Source organism: Vombatus ursinus, unplaced genomic scaffold, assembly GCF_900497805.2.
Source record: "Vombatus ursinus unplaced genomic scaffold, bare-nosed wombat genome assembly UNPS02014773.1, whole genome shotgun sequence".
In the NCBI taxonomy this organism is placed as follows: domain Eukaryota; kingdom Metazoa; phylum Chordata; class Mammalia; order Diprotodontia; family Vombatidae; genus Vombatus; species Vombatus ursinus.
Genome location: NW_020954551.1, coordinates 32,345,460 through 32,369,336, shown reverse-complemented (window position 1 = coordinate 32,369,336; position 23,877 = coordinate 32,345,460). Strand labels below are relative to the sequence as shown.

The following is a 23,877-nucleotide window of genomic DNA, read 5'->3' as shown; positions in this document are numbered from 1 at the left end:
TGGGCTTCAGTTTTCCCATCTGCATAATTAGGAAGTTGAACTAGAAGGTGTGTAGTGCTATGTAGCTCTAAACCATATACCCTTCCATGAAATGTATATTCTTGTAAGTCCTCCAATAGGGGACAGAGGCACCAGAAGCAGTATGACATAGTGGGAAGGAAGCAGGCCTAGGTCTGAGTTCACCCTCAGCAAGTCATTTAACTTCCCAGTGATACAGGCATCTGTATGTGGCTATCAGTTGAAGAGCAGGTGCTGATCTGATTGGGAAGAGGGCTTTTATTCACCTTCATTTTCTTATATCAAAGAAATCACAACAATGGTCCAAATTGTTTCAAAAGAAAAAAAAATAACCAACCTGGCCCATAATCAGCTTTAAAAATCCATCTGTTTACTCATGGGGGATAGCAGAGGGAAGAACACTGAATCCGGAGTCAGAAGACCTGGGTTTGAATCGTAGCTCGGCTATTTACTGCCTGCAGCGTGACCTTGGGTAAGTTAACTACAAAGGGCTTCCATTTTATGTGTAACATGAAAGGACTGGATTCTAAGGTCACTTCTGGTTCTACATCCATAATCCTATGAGCCCATTCTCTGTTGAGCAAGACAACTGCTGAGTATAATTTTGCTTTTTATAAAAGTTTAAACAAGCCAGAGATAAGAAAACAAAACAGGATTGTACAATCACATATTTAGAGAGACAGATGACAGACACTATGTCTTTAAGGAAACCAGGGCAAGGGGGGACAGGGATCTCCATAAGTCACTTTCCTAATAAGGGACCTGGACATGAGGCAGATCCTATTCCCTTTGGCCTCTTATGGATTCATGTGTTTCATTGACCTCTGTCGGGAACCTTGTGAATTAGTACCTGGAAAAAGCTATTAGTCATACTGTCCAAATAGATGGGAACATCTTAAGGGCAGGTTGCTTCCTGGGGGGGATAAGAGGTGAGAATTTGCTCTTCCTGGAATAGCCTTCTAAAATTATGGCTCACTCTGGTCCCATTGACATTGATAACATATAACAAAGTTTTCAGTGTTCACAAAAGAACTATATGTGTTCTATAAAAAAAAAATAATTTAGGTTGACAATGGCCCAACACATAGGTAGAAAAAGTAGCTACTTCAAGTATATGATTTAAAAGCTGCTAAAAAGCTAGCCCAGTCCAAAAATGGTATGATCCTACCTATGGCATCTTTGTCATTTGCTCCAAAAAAAGCCCATTAAAATGAAAATGTGATACCTGGGACGGAATAAAACATCAATCTTCTAGTAGTCATAACTATATTGGGACCAGAGATCAAAGTAGGCTTATGAAGGCCTGGAAGACAGGACTGGTTAGTTTGGGGAGGGAGGCAGTTGCCAAGGCTCTGATTTAAATACTGCATTTTAGGAAGGACATTGAAAAACTAGAGAATATTAAGAGGAGGATAATAAAGATGATGAGGAGTCTTGAGTTTATATTAGGATTGGGGAAAGGAACTGGAATCCTATCTTCCACAAGGAGCCTTTCCCAATACCCACTAATGTTTGTGTTTTCCCTCTGAGGTTATCTTCAATTTACCCTGTATATATCTTATTGGCACATATTTTTTTTTTAGTTGTCTCCCCCATTAGACTGTAAGCTCCTTGAGAGAAATGACAGTCTTTGGCCTTTCTTGGTACCCCTAGTGCTTAGCACATTGCTTGGTACATAGTAGATACTTAATAAATAATTATTGACTTGAATTGGCCTTTTTGTGGGGGCAGGGCATAATAGCTGTCTGGCAGGTGGAAGAGAAATTAGTCTTGTTTAGCTTGACCCTGCTGGACAGAACCAAGGTCATTGGAAGGAGTGTCAAAGAGCAATATTTGATCTTAATGTAAGGATAATTGTCTTAATAAGTTGAGCTCTTCAAAAGCTCTTCTCCTTTGGGAGGGAATGAGATCCCCTTTATGAGATATCTTCAAGCCAAGCCCAGATGATCACTTGTGGGAGATTTTATAAAGGAAACTCTTCAGGGTTGGGTTAGACCAAAGAGCATTTAGGGCCACTTCTAGCTTAGAGAGTCTGTGATTTTGTAAGCATGGAGACCTTGGACAAGAAAGTATGCCCAAGTGGATCTTTGACCCAGGGGTCAATGGGAGTAGCTACTGAAAGGGAAAAAGTGCGAATCACAAGTAAGGAGAGAGCAGCATCGAGCACTCACCCACTTCAAAATTTTGCCCAAGGCCTGATATGGATCTCTTTAGGGTTCAATGTCCATAGTAACTAAGAGTTCTTCAGTGACAGCCTGATGTGGAGGCATAGAATTTGGGGATCCCTGGGTGAATCCTGCCCTTACTACTTGCTAGCTATGGAAACTTGATCAAATCACTTCTCTCAGTTCCACCTTCAATGATTGATCAATCCTATGAATTAAGGATGATAATCCCTGATCTGTTTTCCTCTCAAGGCTTTTGAGGGGGAAAAAAATTCTAGTGAATGATGAATTTCCACTTCTATTGCTCCTTAGGATTTAAAAAAGCCACTTTCTTCACCATAACTCCTGGTGGTAGGATAGTGCAGGTACTGAAGTAGATAGTAGTGCAGTGGATAGAGCACTGGGCCTGGAGTTAGGAAGACCCTGGTCAAGTCATTTAACCTTTGTTTGTCTCAGTTTCCTTGACTGTAAGGTGGGGAAAATAATAGCACCTACTTTACAAGATTGTGGTGAGGATCAAATGAGATAATATTAATTTAAAAAGTGCTTAGAATTCTGCTTGATACACAGTAGGTGCTACATAAATGCTTATTCCATTCCTCTTTCCTTCCCTTATTATTAGACCTAATTTTTTGGTAAAGAAACTAAGTCTCAGAGAGTGAAGTGATGTGCCCCATGTTTATGCAACTAGGAAGAGCCAAAATTTGAACTCTGGTCTCCTGACTCTAAGTCCAATATGAAAACACTTAGAAAATGAAAAAGTATAAGAGGTATGTTAGATTTATATAGTTCCTTATATCTTTATGCATAGTAATATGATAACAACCAATGAGGTTATGACTGATTTTTGTAGGATACAGAAGACTCAAATTTAATCTAGACATCTGGTGATAGGGAGGATGAGGGACAACATGTCCCTCCTGGCCAACATGTGGAGAAGACATATCTGTCTTTTACCTTATCATTCAAGACAGTGTGGTATAGAGGAGTGGACACTGGATCGGTAGTGTAGAGACCTTAGCTTTGCTTTTTGGCTCATGACAACAAGTAGTGATGTGACCTTGGCCAAGTCTTTGTCATCCTTTGACAAAAGAAGGGATTGTACCCAATGATAAAGAACCAATGGAGGTGGAGAGAGGACTAAACTTTCCTGCTGAATTTGGACTCATAGCACTTGAGGTCAAATCCCAACTCAGGAAAATACTATCCATGTGACTTTAGGCCAACCATTTTTAACCTCTATGGGCTTCAGCATCCTTATCTATAAAGTTAGTGGTTTAGATTCTGGCATTTCAGCTCTCAATCTATGATCTTACCATCTCAGAGGGTCCTTGTCCTGAGAGAACCCCTCTTTGAAGACTTCTGGTCTCTCCCAGCAGTCAGCCTATTGCACTTTGGGACAGTACTGTTTGCTAAGAAGCTCTTCCCTACCTGGAAATCTGCTTCTATCATTTTCACCTACTGTCCTTATTTATGAGCCCCTGGACCAAAGAGAACAAGTCTAATCTCTCTTTCAGGAGACAGGCCAAATACTTGAAAAGAGTTATCAGGACTCCTTTCTTCTTAAAATAAATTTGCTTAATTTTGTCTGTTCTTTGTACTTACTCCTCTGTCAGTCAGTCTAACTATCTGTCTTGATTGCATATTTAATCCCCAGTAGAATGTAAGCTTCTTGAGGGTAGGAAACTGTTTTGTTTACTAACACTATCCCCAACACCTTTGTATTTCTTTATCTGTTTACTATAGTTTCCCCTCCCCCTCCACCCACCCAGATTAAAATGTTTGTAAACTCAGGGAGGCTAAGCACCATTTTGTTCTGTGTCAATATCTTCAATTCCAAGTATGACCTAGATCGTAGTAGCCGCTTAAATTTTTGTTGAATTTCATTACCAGCCTATGCTTAGTTCGTACTCTATCCTCAAAGGGAATTTTAATAAAAAAATCCAATGTTGAAGTACAGAAAACCAAGATCAGTCCATGAACAAACAGGCGGGATTGGAAACAGCTGCCATCTAACCAGAGTGTTCAGCTCTTTCTCTTCAGATTGAAGGATTTACTAACGGGTTCCTCAGTGTTCATAGGCCTATGAAATCGAAATAGCATTTCCTTTTAAAGTATGTCCGAGTGGGGGCTTGGGCCCGGTGTTTTGTTTGGTTCTGATTCACATGTTACAAGGCAGACCATGAGTCAGACCAATTAGGCAAGCAATGATACACATCCCAGAGGCCAAGTACGTGCCCTGGACTTGTATTTCCTGGAAGCTCCAAGACAGCAGATCTCTAGGATTCTTTTGAAGGCCAAATCTAGACATAGGAAGTAAGTGGACCATATTTACATGTGGTAAACATACTTTGAGTGTGTCAGCATCATTTGTCATCTTTTCTTGAGAGGTTTTCTGGTTTAAAATCGTATTCTTGGTTCCTTTAAATTCATCGCCTTTACTTCTCCCCACTTGCCTCCAGGGTTTAGCAGTCCAAGGGGATGCAGGGGACATCGCTAAAGCATAGAGGGTGACAGCAACAGCTGCCTCGGGCAGCCATCAAGTGGCTAGCCCCTGGGGCTGGCATTAGCTTGTTGTTAATATGCATCTGGCCTGGACCAACGGAGATCAGTGCAAAGTGGGTGGTCAGAGGAAGAAGGAGTTTCTGTCTGACATCTGGGGAGTTGTTTGGTGAAGCCCGGATCAAACTTTTTTTCATAATCTATAGTCCGCACATACAGTCTATAACAATAACCATCAACCTCCAGAATCCTGGTTTTAGCAGAATGTCTTCCTGGACCTCTGCCTGCCCCCATATTTAGTCCTGAAGGGTAAGGCAAGTTGGCTAGAGCTTCCATCTTATTGTGGTTGTACACACTAGTAGTCTAGAGACACTAGGCTGCTTGGAGAAAAGCAAGTGTTTTGAGAGTGTGTGTGTGTGTGTGTGTGTGTGTGTGTGTGTGTGTGTTCATGTGCATGCTGCACACAAGTCATGTTTCTTTCCTTTTTTTTTTTTTTTGGTGAGGCAATTGGGTTAAGTGACTTGCCCAGAGTCACACAGCTAGTGAGTGTTATGTGTCTGAGGCCACATTTGAACTCAGGTCTGACTGACTCCAGGACTCTATCCGCTAAGCTGCCTAGCTGCCGCTTGAGTCATGTTTCTTATAAAGCCATCTACTTTTGCTGCTTAAATAATAATAAAAAATGAGAATTTTGAGTAAATTATACATTTCCATTATGGACTTGAATGAGGTAAGAGTGCTGATACAAATTCAGTGATTAGAAAAGGCATTGTGCATATATAAGATGAGATTGATAGCTCAATGCTGTCATTCAGTTGTTTTTTCAATGGTATCTGACTCTTTGTGACCCCATTTGGGGTTTTCTTGGCAAAGAGTGATTTACCATTTCTCTTTCCAGCTCATTTAACAGATGAGGAAACTGAGGCAAATAAGTTAAGTGACTTGCCCAGAGTCACATAGCTAGTAAATGTCTGAGGCTGGATTTGGACTCAAATCTTCCTGACTCTAGGCCCACACTCCGTGCACCATAGAGCCCCCGCCTCCAGTTGCCCTTGTTAGCTCATACATTTTGAAAATGTTGTAAATTGCCAACAGATGCTCTAGAAAATTCCAGAGCTAAGGGTCGTATACATATTATCACCTTAGAGGCTAGTTTAAGAATTCTCCTTATAAAGTCAAGCCCATTTAATCATCTTAATGGAGCCCTGACATCTGTCAGGAATAGAAAATGAAGGTCTTTTAAAAATAAAGATTTTATTTTGAAGAACAGCAGTTTTCTCACATTGGCTTTCCTGTGTTTAGAAATACGTATGCACAGGAACTTGGGTTAAAATCTTGCATCAGGTACTTAATATCTATGTGACATTGGGCAGGTCCTTTAAAGTCCTTGGGTCTCCACCGTGATATGAAAGAGTTGTACTACGTAGCTTCTGAGGCCCTGTGTAGCTCTTGAGCTAATATCCTCCAAAGAATCATCGTCTTGCCTCTGGCAGAGATACATTTTTGGACCAGCCTAACAACAAGATCTGAGTTCAAATTTTACCTGTCACTAGTTTTGTGGTGATGGGCAAAGCACTTCCTTTCTTGGTCCAGTAAGAAACATAGGAAAGGGCCAGGTTGTGAAGGGTTTTGAATGCCAAATAGACCACTTTGTATTTGATTCTGGTAGGAATAGGGAGCCATTGGAATATACTGAGTAGTGGGAGACATGGTCAGACTTGTGTTGTAAATTACTTTGACTGTTGAGTGGAGGATGTATGGGAGTTGGGGAGAGAATGGAGGCAACTAGTTAAGAGAAACCAGTTAAAAAAGTCATTACAGCTATCATGATGCCCCTAAAGCCTTTTCTTTCGCAGGCTAACAATTTCTTTATATTCGTCTTAATAATGGTGAGGGGCTTGGGGCGCCTTGGTGGCTCAGTAGATAGAGCACAGGCCCTTGAGTCAGGAGGACCTGAGTTCAATTTCTGCATCAGACATATAACATTCACTAGCTGTGTGACTCTGGGCAAGTCACTTAACCCCAATTGCCCTCACCAAAACCAAAACAAACAAAAAAAAAATAAAAAAAGATTTGCAAATGGCTTTAAAAAAAAGCAAAAACAACAACAACAAAAGACAATGGTGAGGGGCTCATATTCTCTTCATCATTTGATGAGGCTGTCAATCAAGGGAAGGCTAAACTCCAATCAATGAATATGTTTACATGCTAATAGAATCAGGTAAGTGGGCTCTCTCTCTCTCTCTCTCCTTCCACAAACTAAATACTAATTTCCTTATCTATATATGTGTTGAATCCACTACCCCCACCCCACCCCACCTCCAACCATGTAAGCCCCTAGGGGGCAGGAGCCAAGTTGTTTTTGCTTTGTGATCCCAGTACCTATAATCTGCACATACAGCCTACAATAATAACCATCGACCTCTAGAATCCTGGTTTTAGCAGAATGTATTCCTGGACCTCTGCCTGCCCCCATATTTAGCCCTGAAGGGTAAGGCAAGTTGGCTAGAGGTTCCATTTTATTATGGGTTGCACACACTAGCAGTCCAGAGACACTAGTTCCTTGAATACAGTAGGCCCCTAAAAGATGTTTGCTACATTGGTAAATTCTGTGCTGATTCTGGAAATGAAGACTTAAAAGTTGAGGTTGCTGGCTATACTCTGGCTTTTAATGATCCCCATTCTCACCATAGCCACAGGTAACCTAAAGTTGGCTGTCTTTGCAATTGTCAGTTGCAAATCTTCGACCCATCTGGGAATTGAAGTGTATCCACATAATACCATAAAAATCCTCAATTTTAAAAGTCACATCTTCAGTGTTAACTTTCTAAGGCACTAACACAGGGACTGTTCTCCTCTAGCTTATTCTGGGCCTAAGGAGCTGTACCTTTGGGCATCCTTCCAATGTCATAGTAATTAAAGTCTTTAAGGGGTGGCTTAGTATGTTTTGAAGACAGAAGGAGCCAATGTCAATTCCCCAGGAGCCATGTTTATGTTGGATCGCTTGCCTGGAGACCATGCCAAGAAGCACAGTGCAGGAATGAGAGGTGAAATCAGGGAAGGTCCACTGAGTACCAGGGGGAGATCGAGTCTGGAGCAAGATAAGAGGAAGAAAGATGTGATGGAGAAAAGTCCAGAGACACCCAACAAGATCTGGGAAGCCACTTAGGATCAAAGATTTCAAGCTGGACGGGAACTTAGAGGTCATTTCTAACATGCCTGCATTTTACTTGATGAAGAAATCAAGGCTGAAAGAAATTAAGTGACTTGGCCAGGAGATGCTTATGGGGGAATCAGTCCAAAAGACAGTTGGTGATACATGAGTGTGGCTCTACACAGAGACTCAGGCTGGACAGATATAGAAGAAAATCTTCTGGTGCTCTCTCTACTCCGCCCCACAGCCTCTCCTTTTGACAATATGCTTTTATACAAAAGGGGGAAAACATAAAGAATCCTGTTAGAGGGGAGTAAGAAGAAAGCCAGATCTGGAGTCAGATGGCTTCAGTTTCAAATCCAGCTCAGTTACTACCTATAATTCTGTTCTAAAAGTCTTAATGCAGTTGTAAACCAGCGAAGCTCAAGCATCTTGTAATTACTCACAGCTTCTCCCTGGATCTCAGTTTTCTCAACAATAAAATGAGAGAATCCGACCATGTGACTCTGAGGTCTCTTCTAGCCCCAAATCTAGGGTCATGTGATTGTATAGGGATAACAGTGATCAGGGCAGGTAGGTGGTGCAGTGAATAGAGCAGTGGGCCTGGAGTTAGGAAGATGAGAGTTCAGATTTGGCCCCCAACATATATTAGCTGTGTGGCTCTGAGCAAGTCACTTAATCCTATTTGCCTCATTTTCCTCATCTGTAAAACAAGTTAAAGAAATGTTAAAACCACTCTAATATCTTTGCCAAAAAATCTCCAAATGGGGTCACAAAGAGTCAGATACAATGAAAACAACACAATAACCACAAAATTGATAAGGTGCTTGCTGGTACAGACTCGCAAAATTCCTTAGCAAATGCTTTGGATCAGTGCTATTCTTGCAAGGACTATATAATAACATGTCAAAGTGGTTAGTAGGGCAGCATAGTGGAAATAACCTTGGATTTGGTGTTAGGAGACACCAGGACCCAGCTCCTGATGCTGGCATTCACTAGCTGTATGAACACAGGTAAATCATTTTGTCTCAGTTGCAAAAAAGAATAACACCAGTAATCCTCAAAGGGTTGTGGTAAGGCTCAAATATGATCCAAGTGCTTCTCAAACCTCAAAGGAAATCAAAAGACATCACTACAAATTTGCTTACAAAACAAACAAACAAACAAACACCTTCATGGGCAGTATAAACATCAGCTCTTGCAGTCTGTTGTCTATTTTCAGAGGGTGTTAGTAATTCTGTATCAATTCTTTTGGAATTGTGTGCACAAGAAAAAGCCCTGTTTAGACCACAACTGGAGTATTGTGTTCAGTCCTGAGTGGTCTATTTTAGGGGCTGCATCCATACCTCTGAAGGAGTCCAGAGGAGGACAACCAGCTTGGGGAAATGCCTGAACCTCATGATGTATGAAGACCAATTTAATTAATGGATCAAAAGAGACTTTAGTATTAAAAGAGCAACCACAGAGTGTAGAGATTGCTTTTATTCTCTGTGGCCCCAGAGGACAGTTAAGAACAATGAGACAACGTTGAAAAAGGCAAGTTTAAGCTTGACCTAAAGAAACATGCTTAATGATTCCAGCCATCCCAAAGCAGAGTGAGTCTCCTCTGGAGGTGCTGGTTTCCCCCTTATTGAAGATTTTCAGGTAAAGGTTAGATAGGCCTTTATAAGTTTTATTGTAGAGGGATTTCTTGTTCAAATATGGTTTACACGTGATGGCTTCTGAGAGTCTGTGCCTAGCAGAACGACCCAGAACCAGAATTTCTAATGTGTGATGTCCAAAAGAAAGAGCAATGGGTCTGGGGCCCAAGGATCAGGATTAGAATTCAAGCTCTGCCATTTTCTACTTGTGTGACCCTGGACAAGCTGACTGACCTTTCTAGGCCTCACTATCCTCATCAGTAAAATCAGGGGGGTAAATTTGGTGTTCTCTATGGTTCCTTCCAACTTTCAATCTATGATTCCAGAATCTCCCCATTTTGTAGGAAGCTCTCTCCATATGGACACCCCTCTCTCTGAGTAGTGAATATAATGACTTCTCAAGTGCAGCTGTCAGCTTTACTCCACTAAGTAAAAATCAAATCATCAAGGCAAGGCCCCTGAGGCACTTTGGTGTCATTACATTTTTTGGGGGGGGGAGGAGGGGGATTATTTTGTGATCTTTCGTAAATTCATTGAAATAAATCCATCTGTAAGCATATCCTCTTCAAATTTAAATTCTTATGAAAGTATTTTAAAATGTCTGTGATTATGCATCTACCAGGCAAATGGTATAAGGCAACCCAGTTGTGAATTTAATAAGTAGAAAGGTAATAAAGCATTCTGACATGCATTTGAAGAGACTTGAAACTTCATGACTGCTATTCTTTTCAGCACAGCCAAACCCGCTCACCCCCCAACCCCCACATTTTTCCTTCCTTTTTGTACGTAAGACACCCGGTAACCTCTAAAGCTATACTCATCTTTTTGATTGTCACAATCCCAAAAGGCATAAAATATCTTTCCTTTCATCTTAGCACCATCACATACCTTTTCTAAGCCTGTAATTGGATCCTAATGGAAAATCCACCCTGTGTAGGCCAGGGAAGTTGGCATTTGAGGGTGGCAAGGAGGAGAAAATGTTCTTCTTCTAAGCCAGATAATCCTGTTTTCCCGTGCAAAAGAAAACAAAATTTCCATACAGAAAACAAAATGGGGCTGCACCAGGGCTGTCTGCATGCTGCTGGAGCAGGCTTGGGCCTGTCACCCTTAGGAGCAATTAATTGGCTTGGGCCAAAAGATAAAATTACAAAATTTCTAGAGCAATGTGCTCTTCCTCTTAAATTGCTATTTTCACTAGGTCTAGGGAGGAAGTTTGGGCAGAAAACATCCACTGGTGGAACAATCTTTCTTGATTCCCTACCCCCCAAAACAAAAACGAAAAGATGATTACTACATCACTACTTGGACTATGTATTTTCCCCCACAGGTTGGGCATACGTGCTCTAATTTGGGGTCTTTAGACATTTATCGAAGTAATGTGGCAAGCTGCATCCCACTGCTGACACTAGCTCTGTGAGCATGGCAAAGTAACTTTACCTCTTTAAGTCTCGATTTCCTCATCTGTAAAATGGGGCTAAGAACTCTATTTCAGAGAGCTATTGGAAAGGTCAAAGAGATAAGTAAGGTGCTTTGTAGACCTCAAAGTGCTCCATGTCAATGCCTTATGATGATTTACCAACATCTATTATTATTTGTCCAATTCTCTTTTTGAGGAGTTCAAACAGATTTGATCTTTGGACAGCTATCCTGCTGTTCTATGTGATGTTTTGTAGATTTTTGAGCAGGTGGATAAAATGCCTGCTATTCTGTAATGGAATCAAGGTTTTGTCATATCAGATAATAATGATTCTTGTTGTTGGCATTCCAGATCATGAGTGTTCCCAGTATAATTCATAGATTCTGTATAATTTGTATGGATTATAGGTCTATAGGTCCCAGTATAATTTATAGAGTCTGGTCTATAAGTTTTGGAGAAGCCTTTAAGCAGCACACAATCAGGTAGAGGGGCTGCAGCGGCTGTTGGCCCATAAATGGGATTCTTCAGTGAGCCATCTCCGGGAAACTTGCCTCCTTATGGATCTTTGAAATCTGTGGATCGTTCCCTTTGCAGGGTCCATAGCAAGGAGGTGCATTGACTAATTGGGGGGAGGTAATTTCTTTTACACATAATACCTTACACTCTTGCTCTAGAGATTAAGAAAAAAATTTTTTTTTTAATTTGGTACCTATTAAGCTTCCACCTTCTCTCGTTGCCCAAGTTCCCTAGTGAATTCTACGCTTTCCAGTTTTAGTGAGGAGCATTGGAAAGAACACTAGTTTTAGAGTCAGAAGGCCAGAGTTCAAATCCTGCCGTTTGAAAGATGGTGACAAGTTGTCACTTCTCTCTCTGGCTCCCAGTTTTGTCTTCTAAAAATGAAGGGTTAGAGCAGGTGAACTGTTAGGCTCCTTCCAGTGCTTGACCTTACATGGTGTCACATAGAACATGGGTGTCCACAGTTCAGAGTTCTAGTCTCTAGCTGGTTCTAGTCATCTAGCAATGTGACCTTGGGTAAGTCATATTTTGTCTTAGAGTCTCAAAATCCTCAGCTGGGAAATAAGAGGGTTCAACTAGACGCTTCCTATGGCCCCTTCCTTTTCTCCCTAGCATTTTGTGATTTTCAAACTTTTCCTTTTCCTTTGACCGTGGTCCAGGTAAACAGCATATTTTTGAACCACAGGAACAAGCAAAGCCCTCTTCCTCAGCTTGATTTCCTGTGACCTGTGATTCTTTACACACTGCCTGCTGGGCTTCTGGCCAGCCTTTCTCAAGAGGGAAATGTGCAGACCCCGGGGACAGAAGTGAGTTCCCTTGTGCTTGAATTGCTGCTCCAGCTGCCAATGTCAGCCACTGAAGAAGCAGTTTTGGCCATGACTGGAGTGAGTGAAGGAGAAACCCCAAGGATGAAAGCAAAGGGAGAATTTCCCTTTTGGCAAAACACACTTTCAGTTTGAAAAATGAAAAATCTGTTCCTGCCTCCCCAGTGCTGGAGAGTAGGAGAACAGACAAGTTTCATTTATCAGATTAAGAGCTTCTGTTTAAACTTTCATGAGGGTAGTGATGGGAATCAGATCACCTACAATGACCTAGTAGTTTGGTTTTCAGTGACTGAGAACTCCTAGATTTGGGAGCCCATCACCTCGGTGCCCAGAGGGAGCTGGGACTTTTCAAGGTGGCATCGGGTTTGGTGAGAATCAGAGAGGGGAAAAAAAAATCAAATACTTGATCATCCTGAGAATTCCAGGTAAGCTTCAGGAAAGTGGAAAGGTAGGAAAAGAAAGTTAACCAGGGAAAATAAAATCTCGACTCACCTTTTGGACTGCAGGGTTCAGCTCCATCGCCAGCTTTGTCTTTTCTTCTTGAACAGAGGCAGGTTCAGGTTTTTCAGTGCGATGGATTGAGAGCGCTGGGAGCTGTGAGGAGCTCTTGTGACAGCTCTTCTTTGAATGACTGATGTCTGGGAGATGTTGAGAGATGGATAATAATACTCCAGTTCCAGTTGTGAGCTCTGCACCCAGCCAGTCTGATTCAGTCGGCTTTAATTGGAGAACAGGACTCCCTCTAAAACCTTGCCAGCCAATCGCTGAGGACTTGCCAACTTTTCCGGCCAATCCCAGGGTGAGGCTTTGCTCCTACTGTCACTTTGCCTGGGAGGCAGAGAGGAGAGGGGAGAGGTGTCACCCAATCTGACGTCAGGCTCAGGAAACTGAGCCAGCTGCCTGAGGCTTGATTCACATCTGTCCCACTGGACTGGGAGCTGCCGTGTGTGGAGAGAGACGGGAATTCACACTAAAACATACCCAGCTCTCCCCTCCACCCTCAGCCCCACCCCACCCTCTGCCATTGCCTTTAAAGGAAAAGAGAGGGGAGGAGCAGTGGTTTTAGTAATTCATTCAGGTCAAAAGGGAGTGTGATTTGACCAGGAAAACACGGGTATATTTAGTTAAGTCGATCCAAAAATAAACTCTGAGCCAAGCCCCCCTTCCCACCATTTCTGACTTATAGAAGAGGGGTAAGGTTTGCAATCTTAGGGTTGACTCAAAATCTACTAATTTTTTCCAAGGCCTGGTAACATTTTCTGGTAATCTGGGAGATACAGCCCTGGAGGTGATTTACAATTTGTTGGAAAAAGAATGAGGAGCAAGTAATTACAAGACTTGGCAGGGATGACAGATCTCCTACAGATAATGTCACTATGTGAGCCAGTTCCTTGGTTCATGGATTCCACCGGCAGGCATCCCATTCATGAGAACGGTGGAAGGGCTCGATTCAATTCAGTTCAATAATTCACCTCCACAAGCAGGCACCGAGCCCCCACTACATGCAGGGCTCTGGACTAGTGGTAGGGATGTAAAGACAAGAATGGGACGCTTCCTACCTGTGTGTTCACATGACATGAGACAAAAATGTTCACAGATCGAGTTGGCACCTCCGAGGACATTGAGTTCAACCCCTGAATTTTACATATGAGGAAACTGAGGCCCACGGAGGTGAAATAACTTTCCCAAAGTCACAGAGGCAGTCATCGTTGGAAACAGGATTTGAACCTAGGTCCTCTGACTCCAGTGCTCACATCATCATACCTTCCTGCCTCCCTTACATGCATACTCTATTAAAATCACTTCAAGGGGGCAGCCTGGTGTTACAGTGGATAGAACACCGGCCCTGGAGTCAGGAGAACTTGAGTTCAAATCTTGCCTCAGACACTTGACACTTAATAGCTGTGTGACCCCGAGCAAGTCACTTAACCCCATTGCCTAGCAAAAACAAACAAACAAACAAAAATCATTTCAAGAGGGAGCAAACACTAATAATGGGATGTAACAGGAAAAGTCTCCTGGAGGCAGTGGCAGCTGAGCTGTGTTTTGAATGAAGCAAGGGAGCCTGCAAAGAAGATGAGAGAACGGGGAGTAGTTCAAGCTGATTCAACACAATCATTATTTTTTGCCATAGGAAATGTTTTTCACTTTAGGAAATACCGCTGAGTAGATTGAGAGGAAAAGTCATGGAGAATGGAGAAGGGTGTGGTGGAGGAGGGAAGAAAAATATTATTTTGAATTGGTCTGCTATAGGTGGCACAACTAGGACCTTGTATAAGGGGGCGTTTCTCTAATTCTTGGGATGAGACTTGCCTGTTGCTATTGGGTTAGCTGCTTCTGTAAAATAAAGCCAGCAAACCCTTGTCTTTTTATGCCTCCTTGTGCAGTGATGGGTCATCATTTTGCTTTTAATGAGTATCACAGATACAGGCCCCTGTATTTTTTTTTCCCTTCCCAGACAGAGGATTAAACCCAGACCCCTTTAATCCTGGTGAGGGAGAACATTTCTGTCTATCTTCCTTCCCTAGTCCTGATTGGAACCTGGCACTGCCACCTGTCTGCCTCACTCCCTTGCCTGAAATTAGTGATTCTCAAGGGGCAAAACACCTAGGATATGAAACCTGCTGTTTAACTGCTCTCCGAGATGAGTTGTTCATTAGAAGAAGAAGAAGAGGAGAGGTTGGGGTGGGGGGTGCAGGGGATGGAGAGAACTAGTTTTGATAAATGCATTTTCTTTAGAATCCTAGATTCCTTGCATGTATCATTCCTTCTCTCTAAAAAAAAAGTTTTATTGATGCTTTAAAAACAACAACATAGTATTCACTTCTCAATATTCATTATCCTATAAAACCCTTCCTTGTTACAAAGTATATTAATGCAATGGTACATGATCCTATGTGATATTATATGTTTCATTCTATAATTGTGCCCTTCTCTCTGAGAGAAGACTAAATAATAATCGATAGCATTTATACAGCACTTTAATGCATGCTGTCTCATTTGATTCTCAAAATAACCTTGGGAGGTGGGTGCTATTCTTATTCACATTTTACAGATGACAAAACTGAGGCCAAAGGAGGTTAAAAATGACTTCACCAGGTTCACACAGCTAGGATTTGCCTCCTGCAGGATTCTTCTGACTCCAGGTTCAGTACTCTATCCACTGAGCCTCCTAGCTGCCCATACATTAACAGTGTTTTATGGTCAAGGTTGGTCATTCCATTGGGCAGTGTCTTTTAGGGTTCTTTACCTTTATTCTGTGGACACATTCTTGAAAGACGCTTTCAACAGTTGATCACCTTCTCTCAAAATTGGCAATGGTTGGGTCAATGGTTAGGCCACCTTTCCCTTTTTTTCATAGGTCATCCCTAATGATTCTTTTGATGGCACTGTTTTTTTGGTAGGTGGAATTTTAAAAGCAGGTTGTTAATGACACCCATTCCTAAGTCAGAATGGCACAGTAGAAAGAGTTCTGGGTTCAGATCAGAGTATCTGGACTTCAGTGTTCTCTTCTTTAAAATGAAGAGGCAATTGAGCTAACTGACTTTATTTTTTTTTAAGGCAGTTGGGGTTAAATGACTTGCCCAGGGTCACACAGCTAATAAGTGTCAAGTGTTTGGTCTGAGGCCAGATTTGAACTCAGGTCGTGCTGACTCCAGGGCTGGTGCTCTATCCACTGTGCCACCTAGCTGTCCTGCTCACTGACTTTAAAACCAAGCAGCATTATTGTAGATTATTTTATTCCAATCAGTGAGCTAATAAATATTTAAGCAGAAGAAAACCCTGTTGCTTTGGTTCTATACTTTACTCAATGAAGAACTTTCCTGTCTTCTTATGTTGAAGTAAATTACTCTATTAGTAAAAGAGAGGGCTCACTGTAGAGCCAAGAAGGCCTACCTCTGACACATAGTAATTATGTGACCTTGGGTAAATCAATGAATCTCTCATTACCCTACCTAAGTCTCTAAGACCAGAAATCTTAGAAATTCACATAGATAATTTTTCTATCACTAACCAAAGTTTCTGTGGAAGGAGTTTCTATCATGGGTGCTCCTTATACTGATGAAATCACGGGTCTGGACTACTTCTCCCTTTCCCCCACCCCCCACCAAATGGGGTCTTATTAAATGGAATGCATATAGCTGAGCCAAGACAAGCATTGACTAATGAGGACAACTTCACCATGAATAGCCCTTTCAATAGCAGGGCCTAGGAACAGTGGCATCACACAGGCTAGAAGCCAGGAGCCCTTATATTTGGATCTGTCTTAAATGAATCAAAGAGAACATTAAAGTGACATTTTTCTCTGGTATCTTTACAAAATGAAAAACAAACAAGCTCTCAAATAAAGTTATTTTCCATCACCTCTCCAGCAATATTTCTTGCTCCACATCTCAGTTAATCATGATAGTAATAAAGACTGACCTTCATATAACAGTTTAGGTTTTAATAATACTAATAATGTTTACATAGAGAGCTAAGATTTTCAAAGTGCTTTCCCCATGTTATCCCATTTGATTTCAACAACCCTGTAAAGTATTATTATCCTCAATTTACAGATAAAGAAACAGAGGCAGACAGAAGTTAAGTGACTTGTCTAGGGATACACAGTAATTATCTGAGGCAGGATTTGAATTCAGATTTTCCTAAATCTAAGCCTAATATTCTAACCAATGAGCCACCTAGCTGCTTTACAACCAACTTTAGTTCATTATCCAGTTTGAGTTTCATAGTAGGTAGTTTTATTGTTGTTCATTTGTTTAAGTCACGTCTGACTCTTAGTGAATTTTCTTGGCAAAGATATTGGAGTGGTTTGCCATTTCCTTCTCTAGCTCATTTTATAGATGAGGAAACTGAGGCAAACAGGGTTAAGTGACTTGCTTGTCTGAGACCAAATTTGAACTCAGGTCTTCTTGACTCCAGACCCATTGCTCTATCTATTGTGCAACCTAACTTCCCAAGATAAGTAGTACAGAAATTATCATCTCTTATAATGGTAAAATGACACATAGCTAGAATGTGGGAGAGTCTGGGTTTGAACACTGATCATCTGACTATGTAACTGGAAGGAGCCTAAGAGGTCATTGAGTTCAATTTCCTAAATTAACCAGTGAGAAAACTGAGGCTGAGTGGGTGAAGTGAGTGAGTTAAGAGTCACAAAGCTACTACATGTCTGGGGAAGTATTTGAACTAAAGTTTTCCTGACTCCAACCTCAACAATCTACTTACCATACCATCTAGTTGCCCAAGATAAGAAAACTGGGGCACACAAAGGTTAAGTGCCTTGCCCAGGGTCACACAGCAAGCCTGTGTTAGAATTTCAACTCTTCCCAAACCTGACCAATTGCTTTTCCAGTACACCATGCAAGCTTGTCAATAACCCTATTCCCACATCTTAAATTCCTTTACCACACATGTACACAATCCTCCTTTAATCTATAAATCCCCCAGACTCATTAGATTAGGAAGACAAGTATTACTGTTCTCATTTTCCAAGGTGAGGTGCAAGCAAATGAATATGCATGGCATATAGTAAGTACTTACTAAATGCTAGTTTTCTGACTGCTATTGTTTCAAAAAGACCATTGGTTTTAAATCCTAACTTCTCTATATTATCACAATCCATTATGACACCATTTGAAATAATTCACATTTATATAGTGTTTTAAGATTCATAAAATGTTTTTTCTCATAATTACCATATATGATAGGGAGTATAAATCTTATTCTCTCCACTTTACAGATGAGTCAACAAGACTTAGAGCAGTCAAGAACCTTGTCCAAGATCACATAGCTGGTAGAAGCAGAGCCAGGACTAGAATGTTTAGTCTTCTAGCTCTTAGCTGAAGCATCTTTTCACTGCCTACAGCATAATACCTCACTGGAGTGTGAAAGGTACACTATGAACCCTAATACATCTCCAGAAACTTGAAATTCTTTCATCAATATATTTCATAATGGTTTAATATAAGTAAGTTTCAATTAAGTTCCATTAGTCTAGCCCAGGAAGATTGAGCTAGAATTCTAATCACTTAGACTCCTAGTGCTAAATGAGCTAAGGTCCTAACTTTAGAGATCATCCTGTCCAAATCTTTCATTTTTTTTCATAAAAGAAACAGACCCTAAAGAGTAGGATTTCTTCCAGTTCACACATATATGCCAAAGTCAAGATTCAACTGTGGGTTGTTTGATTCCAACTTCAGTCTCCTTTCCATTACACTTTGGAGCCTATTGCTCTGTCAACAGTCAAGACAGTTACCTATCCTCTTATTTAAGATCTCCAGACAGGGACTCTTGGAATATAACCAGGCTGAATTAAACATCCGTAGTGATTGTTATCTCTTGCCTAGAAGTCTATTACTACAACTTGTAGGAGCTGATGTCAACTGGTCACCCTGGGAGAAGGACTAAAATCATAATGTCATAGAAAGAAAGGCTTTCAGGTTGACATCTTGGCTCAATTTCTCCGTAACATTGGTCCCAAGTTCGCGTTCAAAGGCATGTTCACTGCCAGGTGAATCTTCTTCTGAGTCAGTGCTGGGATAGGGTCCTAAAGTGCACTCTTAAAGTTCTCTTCTTGATCCTCAGGGCACTGATGTTGCGTCGGCTGCAAAACCTAGCCTAGACTCCTGCAGTTTGTTCTCAAAAAATTCTCTTGCTGAGACATCTGCCTGAATGTTATATTCTCACTATGAAGGAAGGGGTATGATTGAGGGGAGAGTTTGTGGTCCCTAAATCATTATCTGAGAACTCCTTTGAATCCCTTGGTGAGAGGCAATGGACAAACTCAGCACTAAATGTAAAGGACTTTCCAGGTGAGGAGATTATAGGTCTTTTATACCAAGTTTCATCCTGGTTCTAAATGACTTGAAATGGAGGGACTATACAGTTTTGAAAGAAGCTGCATTGGCTGTGAAGGATGAGGCAGCTAGTTATTACAGCAGAGCGAGGGGCTATACTTGGAGACAGAAAGACCTGAGTTCAAATCATGCCTCAGATACTCACTAGCTGTGTGACCCTGGGCAAGTCACTACATCTTGTTGAGTCTTTGTTTCCTCATTTACAAAAGGAGGGGGTTGGGCTTGATAGAGTCTAATGTTCCTTCTCCCTCTAAATCCCTGATCCTATATAGGTATCCTGTCATAGGACCTTAAAATTGAGAAAGCCATAAGAGGTCTTCTAATTAACCTCTTAATTTTTCAGATGAAGAAACTGAGACTCAGAGAGCAACTTACCCAAAGTCAATGAAGTAGTGGATGGCAAACCCAAGATTTGTGCCTGAATCATAGGATCATAGATCTACCCCTGAAATGAAACTTAGAGGCCATCTTGTCCTTTTTGTAGATGAGGAAACTGAGGCCCTGTGAGGTTAAGTAACTTGTCTAAAATCTCACTTTCAACTCCAAATCCCATGTTCTTTCCACTGTCTCCTGCCATCTGTGGCATAGAAATTTTTGAAAATTATCGAGTCATATCACAAACAGTTTCTCCCCTATCACTACTATAATAAATAGTATGATAGATAGAAGGTTGTTAATATGGAAATTGAACTTAAGTGGAACTTTTGTGTATCCAGTTAATCTGAGAATAAAATTAAAATGACAAAAAAAAAGAGAAAATTATTGAGTCACATCTGTCCCCAGAGGCCTTATATCTTGATCTTTCTCAATCACCTTTACTAATAGACTAGTGAATAAAACATTTATTAAGGGCCTACGATAGGTCAAATACTGTGCTAGGAGATAAGCATAGAAAAACAAAAAGTGAGGCCTTTCCTCCATTAGAGGAGATTACCTTCTGTTGTGTTATACATAGTCCCAGACACACTTACAGAATAAATACAAAATATATACAAGGTGGTTACATGCAGGGTAAAGCTATAGCCTCTCTATGTGTGATGTTAGTTCTCAACTGCATTATTAGAAAACTCCCCACAAATGCAAAAGCCCTATCTATCCTGTGCTTCCTGTAGAAAGGACCTTAAAGAGGAAACCAGGCTTGTTCCTCTAGTCGTAACTGTTTTGGGCAAACTAAGCACAGTGAGATCATTGTTTCTTAGGTTGAAGACAGTTCCTTGCAAAGCCTAGATAACATCATTATGATTAAAACCTTCATTAGTGTTTTTTTTTCCATTCAAACTCTTGTAAAATTTTTTTACTGTAATACTTTCCCCCATGGAATATTGGGTTTCTACAGTTATCTGTAAAAGATGATGAGGATTATATATTGACTTAGGTACAAAGGTAACATGTTGACCCAGTTTAGATTGAAGGTTTCTGAAGTCACAACTACACCCTTAAGACTGGAGAAGTCAGTTCTATGGTTTGTTAGTGAGAGAAACACCTCAAGCACAGTAGAGTGAAATTTATCTTTTTCTTTCCTCTTTCATTTTTTTCCTGTGTTCTTTCTCTGTCCTTCTCTCTAAACATACTTATCAATAGCTGTCCTCTTGTGCATGGTAATGTTGGTTCAACAGAACATTTATTATTATTGTACCTTGCTATGTGCATGGTACAAAGTACTCTGGGGTTGGTGTACAGATAAGCACAATCTCTACCCTCATGTGGCTTACAAATTAGGAATTTGTAATTAATAAATAAATAAATAGATAGATAAATAAATAAATAAATAAATTCCTACAAAGTAGGAATTTAGAATGTTGCAGATATCCTTTTCCAGTTATGTTTAGAACTGGGTAGCCTTTGGGGTTGTCCTTTCTAGTTCTGTGATTTGTGATTCCAATCTTTTTTTTCTTTCTACTTCTTTCTTCAAAATTGACCTGTCCTAGCTCCCCTTACTTCAGGACCTTTTATTTTAAGTGAAAAGGCTAGCTAATCTGATCAGATCTAGCTAATTTAAGAGAAGCTAATTTGACCCAAACTGTTAAAAGTGATAAAGGTGGAGTGTATTTCTCCTACAAGATACTTGTATTTTAACAGGGGACTTCAAAGTTTTAACCCAATGGTGTGAATAGTGTGGTTATATCAGGGACTATAATACCAAATCCTAATCCTCTTCATTCCTCCCATGGTTTTGTGGTGCTTAGGAGAGAGGCCAGGAGGATCTGCAGATCTAGGTTGGAGCAGTCAATAAAAAAAATATTTATTAGGCACCTACCATTGAATGGTTTGTAATGTAAAAAACAAATGCATCAATAATACTTTTTAATAAAAATTATAAGTGGTAAAAATGTTATGATCCCATTATTATTATGGCAATCAAGGTTAAGTGATTTGCTCAGGGACACACAGCTAGCCAAAGTCTGAGGCTAGATTTGAACTCAGGTCCTTCTGACTCCAGGGTCAATGCTCTATCCACTGCACCACCTATCTGTCCCATTATTATCACATTTTGAAGATGAGAAACATTGAGGATGAAAGTTGTTAGACTCAAGAAGGTTAAGTTACTTGTCTAGGAGTCACAAAGATAGCAAGGTTTGGGGCAGGATTCTAATTCCTGTCTTCCTAACACTAAGTAGCAGCTCAGCATTGGGCAGTTGTGTTAGAAAAATAAATGAAAGTTTGTCTCATCTATTATTAAGAGTCTGATTCTCATTATTATGTTGACTTCAAATCTGTGTTTTTCCACAGTAACTTGCCCTACTGTTACTTTTTTTTTTCCCTTGGGGATATGCAAAATACTTTTTCCTTGCTCACATAAAACACCTTCAAATATTTGAAGACACCTGAGTTTCCTCTTCCCTATTCCATACATTTCTCATATGATATTTTCCAGACCTTTTGCCATCTAGGCCACACTATTATTGAACTGTTTGACTTTAAAAGTCTGGGCACTTTGGAAATCTAATATTAAGTCTTAGGAAAATGACTGGAAAAATACATAGAAAATGATGAAAATAATACTAATAAGGCGGTAGGACAGTGGAGAATACATGTCACTATTTGATCTGTATACTGTAAGATTGCATTACCTACTTGTGCCAGACAATATGGTACAGAAGAAAGAACATTGGACTTGAGGTCAGAGGACCTGGGTTCAAATCTCACTTTTGTTCTTTACTACCTTTGTGACTTTGGGCAAGGCAAGCTCCTTAACTTTTCTGCATCTCAATTCCTTATCAGTAAAATTTGGGGATTATACTAAATGACTTCTGAGGTCCCTCTTAGCTTTAAAACTTCAATCCTGTGATATTCAGCTAGTTTATGGGACAAGATCTATTTTGGACGCTTCTCCAGGGAAAGAAGGGAATGATCAGGGCTTCTCTCTTGGACATTCTGCCTGTTGCTAATGAGGGATTTGCCTGGTTTGCATTGTGGGCTACAGCTCACTGTGGTGTCTGGACATAGAGGCACTGAACAGAGATTTTGTTGATCACTTCCATGGGTCCCATGGGGAGAAGACAGACTGGTAAAAACATTATTGGCTGGTCAGTTTTAGAATTTGCTTTCTTAATGTGAGGATTTTCAGCATGGTTGCCACACCACACCACATCCTGAGAAATGGCTCTCTGGGAACCAGTGAGATGCTCAGATTGTTAAGGGGAAGAATTCCAAAGCAAGCTGATCACAGAGTGCTGCTGAATGACGAGTCTGTGCTATACTTGGCTAACAAGACATGAAGGCAGCAAATCCCCTTGACAAAGGCCAGCCATACCTCTCCAGTGACTGTCTCTGGAAGTGTACAATGAACTCAGCTCATCAAGGGTGGGGGCGGAGAGAGGGAATCTGGGGGAAGATGTTCAGTTTATCAAAATGAAATCCCATGTTTCCGGTTTCTTCAGTCATTTTCATAAGACCAGAACATTGCTGACCTGAGATATCATTCCAATATTCAGGATGGAGGTGGAGAGGGAAAGAGTTTTAAGATGGAGAAAGGGGAAGGAAAAATGTTGAGAGCAGTGATCACCCAAAATTGAACTGGCATCACAATGTGGAAGGAGATTATACTCATACAGATGATCATATGGTTTTGAAATTACCAATAATTTTCATAATAATTTAATTCTGCTCTTCTAATGATTTAAATGGGCACCACAGTATAGTAAAAAAAAGCGAAAACAAACAAATAAACAAAAAGCCAGGCTGGAATTTAGAGACAGGAGATACCTGTATTCAAATCCTATTTCTGACAATTACCAGTCACATGGCCATAGATTAGTTATTTAACCTGTTCACCCTCAGTTTCTTCATCTTTAAAACAGGGATATTAATATACACAGTACCTAACTCACTAGATTTTTTGTATCAGATGAGCTAATACATGTGTCACCTATCTTTTAAGCTTCATCAAAAGGATTGGACATGGAGCAAAGCAGGATGGTTAAGGCTGTCTGTTGGGGCACAGATTTTTGCCCAGCATTTCCTAAGCTCCAAGAGAGGCTGAACCTTGACCTGGGAGCAGATTCTCCAGAGAGCGGCTGAAAGGAAAGACTCTTGGACCCTAGGAAAGAGGTTAACGGGTAGGGGAATGGAGAAGTCAGAATATCTGGCCAAGCAAGCAAGAAGAAAGAGTAAACCCATGCCATCACAAGCAATAGCATGAAATGCAGGGCCAAAGAGAGGGGGCAAAAGGTTGTGAAGGAGTCCTGAGCTGAGGGCAATGAGGATACTTCAAGTATGAGCCCTGTCCTGGGTGAAACCTACAATGTGGCTCTGAATCAGGCTAGGGAGAGAAACTGGTG

At 40.8% G+C, this 23,877-nt stretch overlaps 1 protein-coding gene across 1 annotated transcript in view; it reads right to left on the bottom strand.

Annotated features, from left to right (window-relative positions):
- Positions 1–13,169, bottom strand: part of LMCD1 (LIM and cysteine rich domains 1) — an 80,038-nt gene extending 66,869 nt beyond the window's left edge. The window contains exon 1 of the mRNA XM_027864112.1: positions 12,729–13,169. Coding sequence (XP_027719913.1) covers positions 12,729–12,755 — 27 coding nt within the window. The 5' untranslated portion in view covers positions 12,756–13,169. The remainder of the gene's footprint in view (positions 1–12,728) is intronic.
- Positions 13,170–23,877: the final 10,708 nt, after the last annotated feature.